Source organism: Panthera tigris, chromosome B1, assembly GCF_018350195.1.
Source record: "Panthera tigris isolate Pti1 chromosome B1, P.tigris_Pti1_mat1.1, whole genome shotgun sequence".
Lineage (NCBI taxonomy): Eukaryota > Metazoa > Chordata > Mammalia > Carnivora > Felidae > Panthera > Panthera tigris.
This window is the reverse complement of record NC_056663.1, coordinates 3,383,516-3,399,543: the sequence shown is the minus strand read 5'-3', so window position 1 is coordinate 3,399,543 and position 16,028 is coordinate 3,383,516. Positions and strand designations below refer to the sequence as shown.

Genomic DNA, 16,028 nt, shown 5'->3' with positions numbered 1-16,028 from the left:
CGCTTAACCGACTGAGCTACCCAGGCATCCCAAAAAGCTTACGTTTTAAAGAAAACTATATTTTAGTATATTTTGGAGTAGCAAACCATGAAACAATTTAAATAGAAAGGCCTGAAATCTTGTAAAGAGGAGAATCTGAGATCTGCTATTTAGAATTAGGGGATAAAGAACAGGTGACAAACATCCAGACCCCAGGGGAGCTTCACCCAGACGGAAATGAGTTTCTGTCTCACGAAGACATCAGGAATCGGGCAGTGTGGGGCCGGTATGGCAGCTCTGTTTTGGGGATGAAAATGTCCTCAAGACTCACCCTGTGAGCCCTGTGGTCGGGCCCTCCCCCTCACGGTTCCAGGCGCTATCCAAATCCCAGGTAGCCAGATCCAGGGGGTTAGAGGAAACAGTGGAGGGAGGCAAAGCAGCTGTAACCTGAGGAAGGTTCCCCGGGAAGCATCACCTGCCTTTCTTCCTGCTCTATCCCATTGGCCAAATCCCAGCCAAGTGTTCTCACCTGGCTGTGAGACTTCGAAACGTAGTTTTGAGTTTAGGCAGCTAAATATGTAGCAAAAATTTATATTTCCATGGAAGAAAGGGGAAATAGTCATTCAGGGAAATTGCGTTCTCTGCCAAGGGGGGTGTTCTTCCTTAAGAGGGAGAGTTAGAATGAGTCACTGAATAGATATGTGTCATAAGTTCATGTTTTTTACATGTTTGTTTGCTTGTTTTGTTTTGTTTCGTTTCGTTTCACTTTGATGTTGCTTTTCTGTGTCACCTGCAGCTTTCTGTGAGTGAGAGGGCAAATGAGGAGGCAATCATTCAGCCTTCTCTCACACCCTCTGGCATTTCCATACAATGCCGAGTTGTAGCTGTAAGCAATAAGGATGAAAACAGGTGGGACTGTGTGTAGAGGAACATCCCAGTTTCTGGACTGGAAACGGCTGGCTTATCTGTGAGCATCATGGTGAAGTAAGGAACCTGTGCATTCCTTCTTGACCCTGTACTCCCCTCCTAGCCACATACCCCTCTAACAAGAGGAAAGCCTCTTTGTTCAAAGCCAGCAGGCACATCCATTCTTCTAGTCTGGAAAAAAACAGTCTTGCACAACATCAAGCGGTCCCCAGGTAGCATGACCTGGTCAGTGGCTCACACAGCTGTGGGCCAAACACATTAGTGCATCTGTAGGTTGGTCCTATAGAACATTGTTTGGAGGAATTCTCTATCCGTGCTCTCTACTAGAAATATATGCCATGTATGTACTTCAAGATATCTAGTAGCCAGATTGAAAGCCAGTAAAAAAGCAGCCGTGAAACAGGTGGAATTAAATTTAATAACATTTTATTTAATACAACTGCCCCGAATATTATCATCTTAACATATAGTCAATATAAAGATTATGAGAAGATTATTTACCTTCTTTCTCTCTCTCTCTCTCTCTTTCTCTTTTTTTTTTTTTTTTTTTTGTACTATGACTTGGAAATTCAGGTGTATTTTATACTTATAGCACATCTCAGCTCAGACTAGCCGCGTCTCACCTGCTCAGTAGTCACATGTGGCCAGTGCCCACTGTGGACATCTCAAGTCTAGATACTTCACTCGGCCATGGGCCTAGCTTTTCTCCCAACTGTGGGATGCAGTCAACACCCTCATAGATGTGAAGGGAAGAAATGAGTTCACAGAGTCATACACTGTCCCAGGTGGCATCCCTTGCTGTGGAATATACTTTCTTCCATTAATTTGTAAGTTTTGGGGTGCCTGGTGGCTCAGTCAGTTAAGCATCTGACTTTTGATCTCGGCTCAGGTCACATCATGGTTCATGAGAGTCAGTCAGGCTTTGCACTGACAGAGCAGAGCCTGCTTGAGATTCTCTCTCCCTTGCTGTCTGCCTGCCCCCGATTCACGCTCTCTCTCACATGCATGCACTCTCTCTCTCAAAATAAATAAACATTTAAAAAGTGTTGTAAGTTTCTCAGGTTGGAAGTATTTAGGAACCCTGAATCTTTTAGTCTATTAGCATTCCCTCCTTTAAATAGTGCCTCTACCTGCTTCTCCTGACAGGTTCATCAATTGCAGAAGAGCTGAAAAAAAAATGAAGTGGAGATTTAAAAAAATAATAATAAAGTTGAGATTTTATGACAATTTCTGTAAAAAGATAGCTTGAGATATCTAAACTGTAGGGGGGAATGATTACCATGAAACTTAATGGTATTTCAAATGCTACCCAAAACGGACTGTTGGTACTTAGCTGTTGATGGGTCCCAAACGCCTAGAGCAGTTTTCTGAATTCATTTTCCCATCTGCACGATCACCATAATAAATAATATGTAAGAAGAGAACATCATGGTTTGGGTTTTCCTGACTCATTCTGAGGCTTTAAAGGAGCTCTTACATGGATCATCTCGGCCAGGATATTCTAAATTCAACCGTCTATCAAACACAGTAAACCGCCCCTGGTCTGAGCTTTGCACGCATTATGAGATTTCAGATCGGTGAATTAAGGACTGGTTCTCAAGGTTCTCATCTTCATGAAGGGTCTCTAACTCTTAAGTAATTATCGTGCCTTCTCTACAGAAGGAATACCTGATGGAAGTGTTTGATAAATTGCAGTGAGTCAGAAACGATTTTTCACATCTGGACACTGGTATCGTTAGCCAGTGCTTACATTAGCTAATTAGCTTTGAGGATGGGGGGAACATTACCTTTTCCTCCTATTACCAAGTAGACAAATGGTTGTCACAGCTTGGTGATTATGCAAGTGATTTTGTTTGAAATGATGCTTACTTCATTCACTTCATGCTTACTTCATATGAAAACAACTATTACGATTTTTCACAGGGTAAAATCTTACGAACTATTTAAAACTATGTAAAGTATCTTTGGCAGTAGATTTTTAAAGTAAGCAAACAAACAAACTAAGGAAGAAGACATAATTTTAGTTTTTAAGTAAAACGTTTCAGCTGGCATTTCATTCTGTCAACATTTACTGGGGCTTAGCAGAGAGAACTTCCTTTAATGTTAATGCACTCTGATCTGTGGAATTAATATTTTTAGTTGCTCACTGAGTTGAAAGAGCACAAAAGGAAAGTGAAGTATTATTTGCATTTGTAACTGTGGTTACATGGAACCATTTAGAGCCACCAGGGGTCATTGAATAAAGCTCTTACCTTGGGACTCTAGATTAGGTTAGCTAAGAATTACCTTCAACTTATTAAGTTGTCATTTACCAAGAACTTTTTATAGTTTATTCTTTATTACCCATATTTTCTGTCCATGCAGAAATGACCTTGTAAATAGTAGTCAAAAGGCCACTTACCTGACCGAGGACTCTTTATTCTACTGGATTAAATTTTAAGTCAATTTTAAGATTATATTTTGTATACTGATTGTTATACCAGGTAGCTGTGATCTCTAGATTTAAAGAGACATAACAGACTTCTGACTTTTAATTTAATTCCAGTGAATTAGGAAAAATTTATCCTGTTGCTTCTAGAATTCCAAAGTTGTAAACTTCCTAGCTGAAGACCACTTGGGTGAAAAATACATTTTTCTCTCTTTTTTAATTAGGTTATTGGAAATAATAAAACTGTATTTTTATATTACTCTCAAATTCTGTTGACATAAAATGACTTGAATGCTAATGTTAATTTGGTGCTAATCATGTTCCTAGAACATGATACGGACGTTTCTGACATAGCTTCCTCTCATGTATTGTCCTTCTACCTGGGACACTTTCCCCCAGGTGTCCACGTGGCTGTCCGACCTTCACCTTTGTTCAACTGTCATCTCTTCCAAAATCCTTCCATGACCACCATCTTCCCGAGGAAGTCCTTTCATGATACACCTCGAACCCTTGCTCAGACCTTTCTAGAAAGCTTCTGTGTCCTCCACACATTAGATTAGGTGGCCTGTGTTTATGTGTTAATTTCCCGTGGAAGACAAGGATCTTGGTGTTGTTCTGTCTCTGCAGAAGCATCCGTGCCTAACACCTTGCCCAGCTCACGATAAGCGTGCTTCGTGTATTTCTGTTATACATAGTATGTGACGTGCTAAGTGCCTTCCTTGCTCTCCTCCTTCAATCCTTACAGCAATCACAGATGAAGTTATGATTAGTATACTCATTGAACAAATGGAGGGTGTGAAACGAGTTAAATCAAGATTCGATGTCCAGTCACTGCATTAACTAGTCTTGGAACTCAGCTGCGATTAAGAAAAGTGACTCTTAACCTCTACAACACACTTTTTTCCACTTTGGTTGACAATCTGGATGAAACATGAAAGCTGTGATGGATCAGAATGCTTTCTCCTAAACACGTACAAGAAACAGACTATCAAATATGTTATTAAATTGTTTGAAACATTCTTCAGATGTGAGTCCAGGTAGCCTCTTAATTTAAATGTAGTCAACTAGAATATTCCTCTCCAATTAATGTGATTAATTAAATAGTTACTATAGAACAATACAGATTCCTGGAACTGAATTTACACAGACAGACACATGATTACTTCATATTACATAAGACAGATTATGTGAAATGAATATGTTTTGTACTTAATATTCATTGATTAAATAGATAAATGGCATATATTTGCTTTCAAAATCAGTTTTTTTCTCCCTATCTACTTTCCGTTTTGATACATTTTCAACTACCATTTTGTGAATTCTTATTTAATTTTAAAAACGTAAAACATGTAAGTAAAATTTGAGCTCACAAGTTTAGAATACTGCCACGGGTAATACTAGCTGTACGTTAGGTCACGGTTATTACCAAAGACCACTTATTAAGCATTATTGATCATTTAAGTGTGTATTACTTTATATTGGATGTTGTATTTCCAGGAAGATCTTGACAAGGGAGAGCACTTAGCAGGAGTAGGAAGGGGGTATTCAACTCTGATTTATAGAAACACGCACGTATACATTTCCGTTATGGGAATATATTTAAATGTTGCTATAAAACCTGCTTGACATGACTGTAGTGTCATTACTTAATTACGTTGGCCAATTAAATACTTTGTTGACTAATTGAATGCCTGTTTGGTACAGAAGCAGCTGTTGGAGGAAGACCTCCCCCCCCACCCCAAGGACACTGTGCAATTGCTTACTCATAATTAGATCAGGTTTGCTAAGCTAGCAGGTTTGTGCTTGTCCGAGAAGGTCCGCGGCCCATGCGTGGGGTGCGGTGAGGAACCAGCAAAGAGTCCGAGGTGGAAAGAGACAGGCAAGGCGACAGACCTTCAGGGCTCCAGCCTTCTGTGTCAGATAATAGCATGGCTTTATGAATCTCCACAGCAGTGGTTGAGTTCCTATTCAGTCATAGCACAGAAGCCGCTGGAAAAGCAGCACAGGTGCACTTTGCAGACACAGTGCCGCCAACCCGTTCCTCTCGAAGGCTCTGTGTGCACTGCCAGCTCCCTCGGCTCCCGTTCTCCCTTCCTGCCCCGCAGGCTGGCCCCTCTCGCGTGTTCTTCCCGAACCTGACCTCGGGTGGGTGGCCAGGTCCAGACACGCACTGACTGACTGTCCTCGTGGCTCTGTGCTGAATGAGGCTCAACCGTCAGACGCATGTCAGTGGAGCTCTTAGTCCTGGTCCCTCTCTCGTCCCTCGGGCTGCCCTGTGTTCCTTAGCTCTTCTCATTCTTCCCCAAGATTAGGTTTCTAACAGAAATTAGAGATGCAGTGGATATGAAGGAAAGTCGCGTTCAGATGCTTGAGGCTGACGAGGAGGAAGACGCGGAATGTGGCACGGCTGGCGGGGAGGCTTTGCTCTAAAATTCAGGGTTTTAGGTGCTCCTGGGGGGCTCTGACTCTCGGTTTCGGCTCGGGTCATGATCTCACAGTTTGTGAGTTGAGGCCCTGCGTCGGGCTCTGTGCTGACAGCTCAGAGCCTGTTTGAGATTCTCTCTCTCTGTCTGCCCCTCCCCTGCTCGCTTGCTCTCTCTCTCTCTCAAAATAAGTAAACGAACAAACAAACAAACAAACTTAAAATCTAGGAATCTGGCTGTTTCCTATAAGCCTGCCCCAGAACCACAGAACGGAAAGGATGCCCCAGGTGACGAACTCTGCCTGCGGGAGATTCAGAAGATCACATCCAGACCGCACGGCAAACACCACAAGCGTCTGGATAATAAGAGCCAGAAATCACAGCAGCTCAGAACACATTAGTATTATTCTGTGAAGATTCTGCACGTAAATGGTTGAGCTTCGAGTGGTCGCCGGTAGAAAATCTGGGGTTATCTGGGATTTGTAGAAGAATGTTGATACAGAAAGCAGCACCCAGTGACGCCTCATTGGTGTGAAGATGGTGGTATCATCGCTTGGTGAAGAAGCTGATGATCAGGAGGGGGAAGAGTTAGAAGAGCAAAGACTGAGGTCCTGACTAAAGTTTTTAACAGTTTCCAAAGGAGAGGATTATAATTAAATAATTATAACTAGATCGTATTATTTAAGGTCATTACACTTGTTTAAAAACTACAGCAAGTATTCGGGAGGGGGGGGAATTATCAAATGCTAGAAATTGTTCTAATTATTAAAGTGATATAGTGGTTAAAACAGAGAAAAATCCCTGTCCCGAATCGTCCACATATGTCTTTTCTGCTGATTATGTTAATGGCTTGATTGAAAGAATGGGTAAAAAAATAGTTAAAAGTAATGGATTAGAAAAATGTATTGCAAAAATAGAGATATATTTCTATGACAAAAAGAAAAAAAAATTTTGTGTGAATTAATTTGACAATTTCTGATGAAAAAGATCTCCGAAGAGACGGGATTCATAACTCACTCTATGTGAAACACTGTCCTAAATAGGCATGAAAATGTGAGAAATGTACTGCTTTCCTATAAATATTTTGCTAATCGTTATCTCACTAAAATATATAATCACTAAAAGTCCTATTTCCCCCAGCAACGGGTAAGATGAATTGCACGGAGAGCTGCTAGGCAATTTGAATAAGTCAAGTTAAGGGTCAAGCTTCAAAGCAGACACATGGGACATAAGGCCGTTGATGGAATGTCAGATTTGGTGAACTTTCCAGCAGAGTGACAGCTGGGGCTAATGACTGGATGGGCGCAAATTGTCGGTGGGAATGTAGCAATTAGTCCCCGACTGCACTCCCTCACTCTTCTGATGTTTTTCTGAAGTTTGATATACTTAGAATGGCACTTTGGCAATATTAATTCAAAAGTAAGTCAAAAAATATTTATTGTGCAATGTGACGTTATGCTCATAGCAGCTTTTCAGTGTGAAATTTAACAAAGAACGAGCCTGTAACCCAAAGGCATTGTAATTCGAAATGTATTGATGATAACTTTTCTTCTAAGATTTTCTCATGAATACTGCTAACAGGGCGCTTTAGGAAACTTTCGCATCTGAAGCTCATGGTCCTTTCTGAGAACATGTTCCTAAAAATAGATTCTGTTGTGTATAGAGGTGGGTGTGTTTGTGTGCAGTTAGCTCTCCATTGGAGGACCTACTGGATTTTGAAAACCAGATCATCTTTTATGGGTCTTTTTTTAAGAAATCTTGTCCATTTTCAGAGTTCATGCCAGTATTTTAAACATCGATTTCCCTGTGTTGTTAGTCACCGTATAGTAGACTAATTCTTAGCTAATTATTTTCATAGTAAGTATTGAACGACTGAAGAGTTGTCTACTCTCACCACATTTTTATATGTCAGCAACTATAGACACTGGCTGTGGTGCTGATGATAAGGGAAGGATGCCCTCCCAAGGTCAAGAAATTCACGGCCTTGTAGGACAGATAGATCTGTAAACGAATCATTACAAGAAAGAACTATTATTGGGAATAGGTATGAATTTTGTTATTGTTACGTCCATATAAATGGACAAGGAGTATATATTCCTGGGGGCAGTTAGGAACAGCTCAGTTGCATGGTCTCCCCTGACTTGTCCACTGTAAGATGGCCCTTGGAAGTCAGAATCCTGCCCAGTTGATTCTGTGACTGTGTCTCCCAGAATAATGCCGGATCTGGAGCGGGTGCTCAGCCAAGAAAAAGAACAAAGGCAAGACGGGTCATGATTAGGATTAATCTTTTATTGGGTGACAGTTTAATTGGTTTGTGTGATATGAAACCTTAGGAAAATGAACTCGCGCTTCTCTTACATTATTTCTTGTGAAATTAGTTTCTCTGCTCTTTTTTGCAAACCCAGTTTAAATTACTTTTTTAATGTTTACTTCTTTTTAAGAGATGATGGGGGTAGAGGCAGAGAGAGAGGAACAGAGGATCTGAAGTGGGCTCCGAGCTGGTACCAGTGAGCCTGATGTGGGACTCAGACTCATGTGAGATCATGACCTGAGCCAAATTTGGACGCTCAACCGACTGAGCCACCCAGGCGACGCCCTCCGCACCCCCACCCCCCCAGTTTATATTATTATGTTAAGACTGGATTGCATTTCAAGCCCACATTTGATTTCTAAAAATTACGTGCCATTTTTTTTTAAAAAACTCCTTTCTTAAAATGGAAGTCAGTTGAAATAGATATATTTTTAAATTTTTTAATGTTTATTTATTTTGAGAGAGAGAGAGAATGAACATGAGTAGGACTGGGGTAGAGACAGAGGGAGAAGGAGAACACGGAAGACGGGCAGAGAGAGAGGGAGAGAGAGAATCCCAAGCAGGCTCCACGCTGTCAGCCCAATGCAGGGCTCAAACTCACAAACTGTGAGATCATGACCTGAGCCAAAATCAGGAGTCAGACGCTTCACTAACTGAGTCCATCCAGGCAACCCCTGAAATAGTTTTTTATATTAAAACCTCAGTAATATCTGTTAGGTTATGTCATTTCTGTAGTTTGCTGGGTGGGTCTTTCAACGTAAGGTCGTTTCTTTCCCCTTCTAGAGCCACCATTTCTATTTTCTTTCTTTAAATTGTCAACTACATTTTAATCTCTTGCTTGCCCTGTGCTGTAAGGAAATTTGTATAGTTGATTGTAGAGTAGAGTCCAAAGCTTGGAAGAGACTTTGGAGATGACCTGTGGTACCATCCGTGTTTGGAGTGGAAAGGACAAAGTTGTCATACCACGTGGGGTGTGGTGGGGCGGCAGGGAGGGTCTCTGGAGCTCCCCTGCACTGCACTTTCCCCTCTATCTTACTGTGTCTGCGTGCAGCCAGAGGTTTGTACAGACTGCCTCTGAGTCAGACTGGGATTTGGGTGGGCTGATTTGATCTGATTTGGCATCATCCATGGCGGTATCAGCGACAAGGTCACTCTTGTAACTCGTGAATGGTAACGCCTTGGAAAATTTAATAAAGAGCTCGGGTTGGACGTTGCCGAAGTCAGACAAGGGTCCCCATGGCTGAGTACACTGCACTTGCCCACTTGAGTTCTTGAACCGCTTTTTATCATAATCAGCGAATAACTAATCTGATGTTTCATGTGCCTAGTTTGTCTTCACCACACAGATAAAATGCTGAAGAAAGTAACACCATGTCTATGTATTTCTAGCTAGAACATGTGGATCAAATCTGCGTGGACCCAGCGGCATCATCACCTCCCCTAATTACCCGGTTCAGTATGAAGACAACGCTCACTGTGTGTGGGTCATTACCACAACTGACCCGGACAAGGTAAGGCCTCCCCCGTCCCCTCAGTGTCGCCGATGCTGTCAGTGCTCTGACTCGGACAGTGTTCAAGATCCACAGCCCTGTCAATGTGGGGTGCCCTTACACTTTGCTGTTTGAATAGAAACGCTCACGTTGCCTCCCGAGTACATATATCCACAGTTAGTGGGAAAAAGTCTAGGACTCAAATAGAAGGGGAGTTTTCCTCATTTGGTTGCCTCCTCCTGGTTCTGAAGGTTGGCCTATGTTCTCCACCTCCCACCCCAGTTTTGTTGAGATATAATTGACATATAACATTAGGGTGTATAATATAATCATTCGATGTATGTATATTTGGCACAACAGTTAACATTCATCATCTCACATAGTTACCAATTTATTTTCTAGTGGTAAGAACTTTTAAGACCTATTCTCTTAGCAACTCTCAAGGATACCGTACAGTCACTCTGAATGTAATGGAATATGCTGGAATCAAGAATGGCTTTAGGCGGGCATGGTGAAGCCCTAACCAGAATGAGGGTGTGGTCCGGCACCCCCCGCTCCACCAGGGGCACCTACCCTACATCTGCGGTTCCTGCACCGTTGTTAATAACGACCTTCTTTTATTCTCCAGATCGGTCCAGTTTGGAATAATATAAATATATAAATTCTCCCTACCTTGGATCAGGGAAAGGGCCTCAGGAACCAGTTTTTTTTTTTTTTTTTTTTTTTCTTCTGGGAAGAGATAATGAGTTTGGTTTTGGGCATAATGAGAATGAGGTGCCTGCTGTATTTCATTCAAGCGGATATGACTGATAGCAGCAAATGTGGAATTCACAAGTGCGTTTTCTGCTGCCGAGATCTGGGATATGCATGATGTCATGTGGGGAAGCCAATAGAGACAAAGAGAGTCATGCTGATGGCGTATTTTTCTCTGGTGTCAGTGGGAGGGGGACTGGGCCTCCGCTGTAAGGAGTGAGAGGAGTTTTGCAGTTCTGAGTGTCAGGCGAAGAGCTGTAAAGTGTGGAAGTCCTTTGTATGGAAGGAGCAGGAGAGCCCTGCTGTGGTGATAGGTCAGGCAGTGGCTGCAAGGTGAATCTTCAGTAAATCTGAGTAACGCCCGTACGGTATTCCAAAATTCATTTAATTCCAGATTGCATATAAATAATCATGAATATTTTTTATACTACAGGTACACCTATATATCTGAGTTTCTTTCTTTCCCTCACATACTAGAATAACTGAAATCTCTATCTAGAAGGAAGCTTAGACTTCCTATTGTCTGTACCCTTCACCCCACCGACAAGAAACCGAGATCCGGGGAATGTAAACTACTTGTTAAAGGTATCCCAGCTATTTTGCTCCTACGGAAGGAGGAGAACATGTGTCTTACTGCACTGTGAGGGCACTTCATTAGCTCTCTTCGTTAGAAGACTCATTTATTTCTGCAGCTACGTGTTCCATTATCACTGTGAGGGGTGCCATGAGGAAACGAAATAATAGGTTATTCAGTGTGTCAATAGGATGTTTGGGGCTGTAGGTATGAGAGAAAGTGTTCAAGAAACATTATTTCACCTAACAAAAGGGGAGAGCCGGTGAGAGTCCAGATTTAATTCAGGAGCTCAGGAACATCGTTGAGGATTTATGTGTCTCCCCTCTTTTCTGCTCCACCATCCAGGGCAGTAATGATGCCTGCCCCGCCTCAGGTCACAAGATGGCTGTGGCGTAATCATGTTCGCTGAAGAAATGAGCCATGTCTTTCTAAAACATGGAAGGGATTTTCTAGAATGTCCCTAGTGGACTTCCCTTCAGGTTCACCTGAGTCGAATGCCCATGTTCCAGCTCCTAGGGAGCCTGAGGAAAGAACCATCTGGAAGGCAGAAGGCAGGGCTGAGGATTATGGGAAACCAGTTTTGTCTACCACATGTACACGAGCAAAGTGTTGAAGAAAGAGGTTTGGGTTCTCATCAGGTTCATATTTTGTTTATGGCACTTCAGATCCCATTATTTTCCTGTTTTGCCAGACTCCAGCAGGTTCACGTTTGATAAAATGCATGAGGTGTGTTCTTTGAGGATGTTGCAACATGGCCAAACTGCAAAATGATAAATGAAATAACAGACATATGCCATTTGGATTTACATAGTTCTCTCATTTTAGGGGTTTTGCTTTCCCAACTCATCTTTATGTACATTCACATAGATTTTTCTAATGATCTTATATAAATTTGGTTGACTGTAAACACTCAACAGTTAAATTACATTTCAGGAATCTTGTGTTATATCGCTTCAGTAAATTCTTTGCCTTTCTTCGTTTATTTTGGTGAAATGTTCAGAGAAGAAACAGGACATTCCAGGTTGATGCACTCATGCACACCAATACTCTTGCTAGAGCACCACTTAGACACCTGAAGGCATCTCAATTAAGCAGAATTACCATCCAAATTAAGAAGCAGTCATTGCCATTAAGTATAATTAGGCTTAATTTGATTCCTTGGGAGACATTCCAAATAAGGGGGTTTCCCGATTAAGCACATGGTGACGAAGGTATATTACATGTTGAGCATAAGAGAGGAGAATGGTTCTATAAAGATTCCCAGACAGACTCTTGCTAGAAGCATTAGAGAGAGTTCTAGATAAGAAGTGTTGGTGTACTCAATCTGTACATTTGATGTGACTTGCAAACCTTTGAGAAATAAGGTGGAATAGAAAACAAAAATCAGTTTCTAATGTCACCTAGAGATTAGTTGATAAACTCCTCTTTTGTTGAAACCTTAATCTCCTCTTAATGATTTGGTCTTTCCTGGTCTTATATTTGCTCTCACTGTTATATAACCAAGTGACATGTGTCAATTTATGCAAGGCATTAACATAAAATTGCTTATACAAGATAATTATCATAGGAAGTTCAGTGGCTAGTAGCAATGAATATTATAATTTGTCATATTGTGTAATATCATCTTAAAAAGAATATGAGAAACATATTTATAAATACACACACACGCACACACACATATGTGGACACCTGAGTGACTCAGTCAGTTCAGCATCCAACTTTGGCTTAGGTCATGATCTCATGGTTCATGAGTTCAAGCCCCATGTTGGGCTTTGCTCTGATGGTGTGGAACCTGCCTGGGATTCTCTCTCTCTCTCCCCATCTCTCTCTGCCCCTCCCCTGCTCACACGCTCTCTATAAAAAATAAATAAACACTTTAAAAAATTTAAAAAATATATATATAATTTTCTAAATTATATTAAGGTGATGTATGTTATAATTGAATATATAACATATTAACATATTACCCACTATATATTATAATATATTAACTATAACTAATAATTATAAAACAGTTTAATATACACACACACACACACACATATATATATATATATATATATATATATATATATATATATTTTAGGAGACCCTGTTATGTAATGTGTTCTAGGTAGAAATTAAAAAGAAATTTTCCTCAAGATTCAGTTTAGCGGAGAAGCAGATTTCTAAACAGCCAAGTACAACTGCTCCCGCCATACTAATCTAGTAAAAATCCAATAAAAATTAATTCAATAAGGAGATATTTATTTAACATAGATCGTTGTATATGCATTCAACAACTCAGCTTTCTCAGATAAAACTCGTGACAAGTTGTGTGACCAAATTCTTGAGAAAGTCATATATGGTTGATGAGTTACAGATAAGAGGAATTACCAGCAAATGCTCTCAAAAGTTCATCCCTGTGGTTTCCATTGGGAAGGTGAAGGGCAGACAGCTTTCCCTGGAAACTTTGCACGGACACGGGCGGCATATGTCTGTGTATGCATATGTATATATGTACGTACATACACAGATTTATATCTCAAATGCGCTTCATGGCGACATAATTTCAGTACCTGATTTTAAGTTGATCTCCTTGGAAAGCATTTTGTTACTGTTAAACTCCTTGAGGATTTCAGTGATTGTAAGCATTTGAACTTTGTCTGTTCAGGCTTCTAAGACAAAATACCGCAGATGGGGTAGCTTAGAAACAAAGAGTTCCAGAAGCTGACAGTCCGAGATCTGGGTGCCAACATGTGAATACCCTTGTGCGGAACATGGCGTCAGTGTGAAGCACCTAGAACACTGTCTGCCCAGTGCTCCGTGCCTCCCCTCCCCCCCTCCTTCCCTGTCCTTCCTCCCTCCCCCTCCTCCTCCCTCCCCCCCTCCTCCTCCTCCTCTCCCTCTCCCCCCTCCTCCCTCCTCCCTGCCTTCCTCCTCATCCTCCTTTTCTTCTTCTCCATTGCTATTGTTAATGACTACATTTAAAGAGCTGTAAATCAGACCCTGAAGGACAGGTAAAGGGTTTAAGTTTTGTGCTAATGACAGTGGGTGTCAAGAAACAGAGGAAAAGAGGGGCATCTGGGTGGCTCAGTCGGTTGAGCGTCTGACTTCGGCTCAGGTCACGGTCTCGCGGTTCGTGAGTTCGAGCCCCGCGTCGGGCTCTGGGCTGATGGCTCGGAGCCTGGAGCCTGCTTCGGATTCTGTGTCTCCCTCTCTCTCTGCCCCTCCCCCGTTCATGCTCTGTCTCTCTCTGTCCCAAAAATAAATAAACGTTAAAAAAAAAGAAAAGAAAAAAAAAAGAAAAAAAAAAAGAAACAGGAAAAGAATGGCGTTGCCATGTATATGTCTCAGGTCACTCTGTCAAGAGTCAGGTGGACACAGTTGAAGGACTCACGATTGGAAGCAGAAGACATCAGGGTTTTGGTGCAATTGTGAAAGATCATATGAGCCTCCATCGGGACAGTGGTGTCAGGATTGGAGAAGAGGAGTTGAATTTGAGAGGAATTTAGGGACTAGGTAATTAGATACAGCGATTTGCACATCTATATCACACCTTCTATTAAATGCACAACTCGTACTATCTAAAGAAAAAATAAGAAGTCTTGTTTTAAACTTAATGCTTGTAAGAAAGTACAACTGTGTGTTAGACTTCTTTTCGGGGAGGGAGCATTAACTTTTATTACTCAGATTTTTTTTACATAATGTGAAATAAATTCATACAGACGTAGAAAAGGCATTCATCTACATTCAAATTATTTCAAAGTTAAGGTAGATTGAAATATTTCACGTAACAGTTTGTGGTGTTTTGAAATGGAGTTTGAATGGATCCAGTTCCATACATTGTATTGACCCATCAGGGATTCCCAGACTGGTGGAGAGACCATGAGACACATGATTATCCACTGTAATACTGTGCCAGGCGTCCCCGTCGGTTCTGTCACAGACACCTTCCCAGCCCAGAGCCATGATGGGCTCTATTTAATGGCTCCATTCCGTTGTCTTCTGTGTCACTGAGCTCCTGTGGAGAAAGTCACGTGCCGTGCCAGCTTCCCTTCGTGGCACACGAGGTGCCCCCTTAGTTCTTGCTGGCCATCGTCATTAATCTTGATACGGATTCATTGTTCCCTCCTTGTCCCCTCTCCAATATGTTCATCTCTCTGCGGCAGCCCTTTTATCGCCAGCACCGTCCCCATCAGCACTGTTTAATAAGCGTATCCTGTTTAGGAACAGAGTTTGGCTCTTTCCTTCTCGAGTCTCTGTGGGCGCCGTTCCTGGCATCCTTTCTGTCCTGCCACACGGGAGCCTGCCTTCCACGATTGCCGCTAACAGGTTTTTCCGCCACACTGCAACTACTGCCTTGTTAACCGAATTTAGTTATTTTTGTCATCTCTTCTGGGTTCTCCAAAATAAAATAGAAGACGGGTCCATGCTTTTGATTTGCTTGCATTTTAAGTCAAAAATGAATCACACACACACACACACATACACACACACGTATGTGTATAAATACATATACACACATGATGGAGACAGCATTTTTAGAAAGACTGACCTGTTAGTGTGCAGACCACATTAAAAAGTTAAAAAGTAAAACAAAGCAAAAACAAACAAAAAATACTGCAGAGGTGTAGACAGATGATCTACATCTGTTTTACTTGGTGTGAGTGATGGAGATCTAGGCTGGAATAGTGATTGTTTATAGAAATGGAGAAGAACAAAATATCCACGTAACACTACTGTGAGAAAAGTACACAGATTTACCGATTTTTTAAAAATAAAAGTGGCTTTAGTGGAGGAGACTTTAATAATTGTATGTCCAGAATCTGGAAAGGATGAATCTTCATCCTCATGACAGAAAGGTGGAAAAGTTTTTTTTTTGTTTGTTTCTGCTTTGTTTTCTATGAGTAGTATGGGTGCGCGCGTGTGTGTGTGTTATTGTAAAAAGAGGCAGAAATAAATAGTTTTTTCTCCCACTTAGGTTTATGTGTCTTACACGTAGTCACTGTTTTCCGTCACCTTTTGCCCTTTAATATGTTTTAAGTACTTATTTCCTGCATTGAAACACATTTCCTTTTGCATTTTTCTTCTTTTCAGTGCTTTTCTTATTTAAACACATTAATAATTACACAAGTAGGGAAAGCAATACAAAACTTACCCAT

At 41.3% G+C, this 16,028-nt stretch overlaps 1 protein-coding gene across 1 annotated transcript in view; it reads left to right on the top strand.

Moving 5' to 3' along the window:
* The window catches only part of CSMD1 (CUB and Sushi multiple domains 1), a 669,247-nt gene that overhangs the window by 114,210 nt on the left and 539,009 nt on the right, over positions 1 to 16,028 (top strand). Inside the window, exon 5 of the mRNA XM_042982757.1 lies at positions 9,457 to 9,578. Coding sequence (XP_042838691.1) covers positions 9,457 to 9,578 — 122 coding nt within the window. The remainder of the gene's footprint in view (positions 1 to 9,456; positions 9,579 to 16,028) is intronic.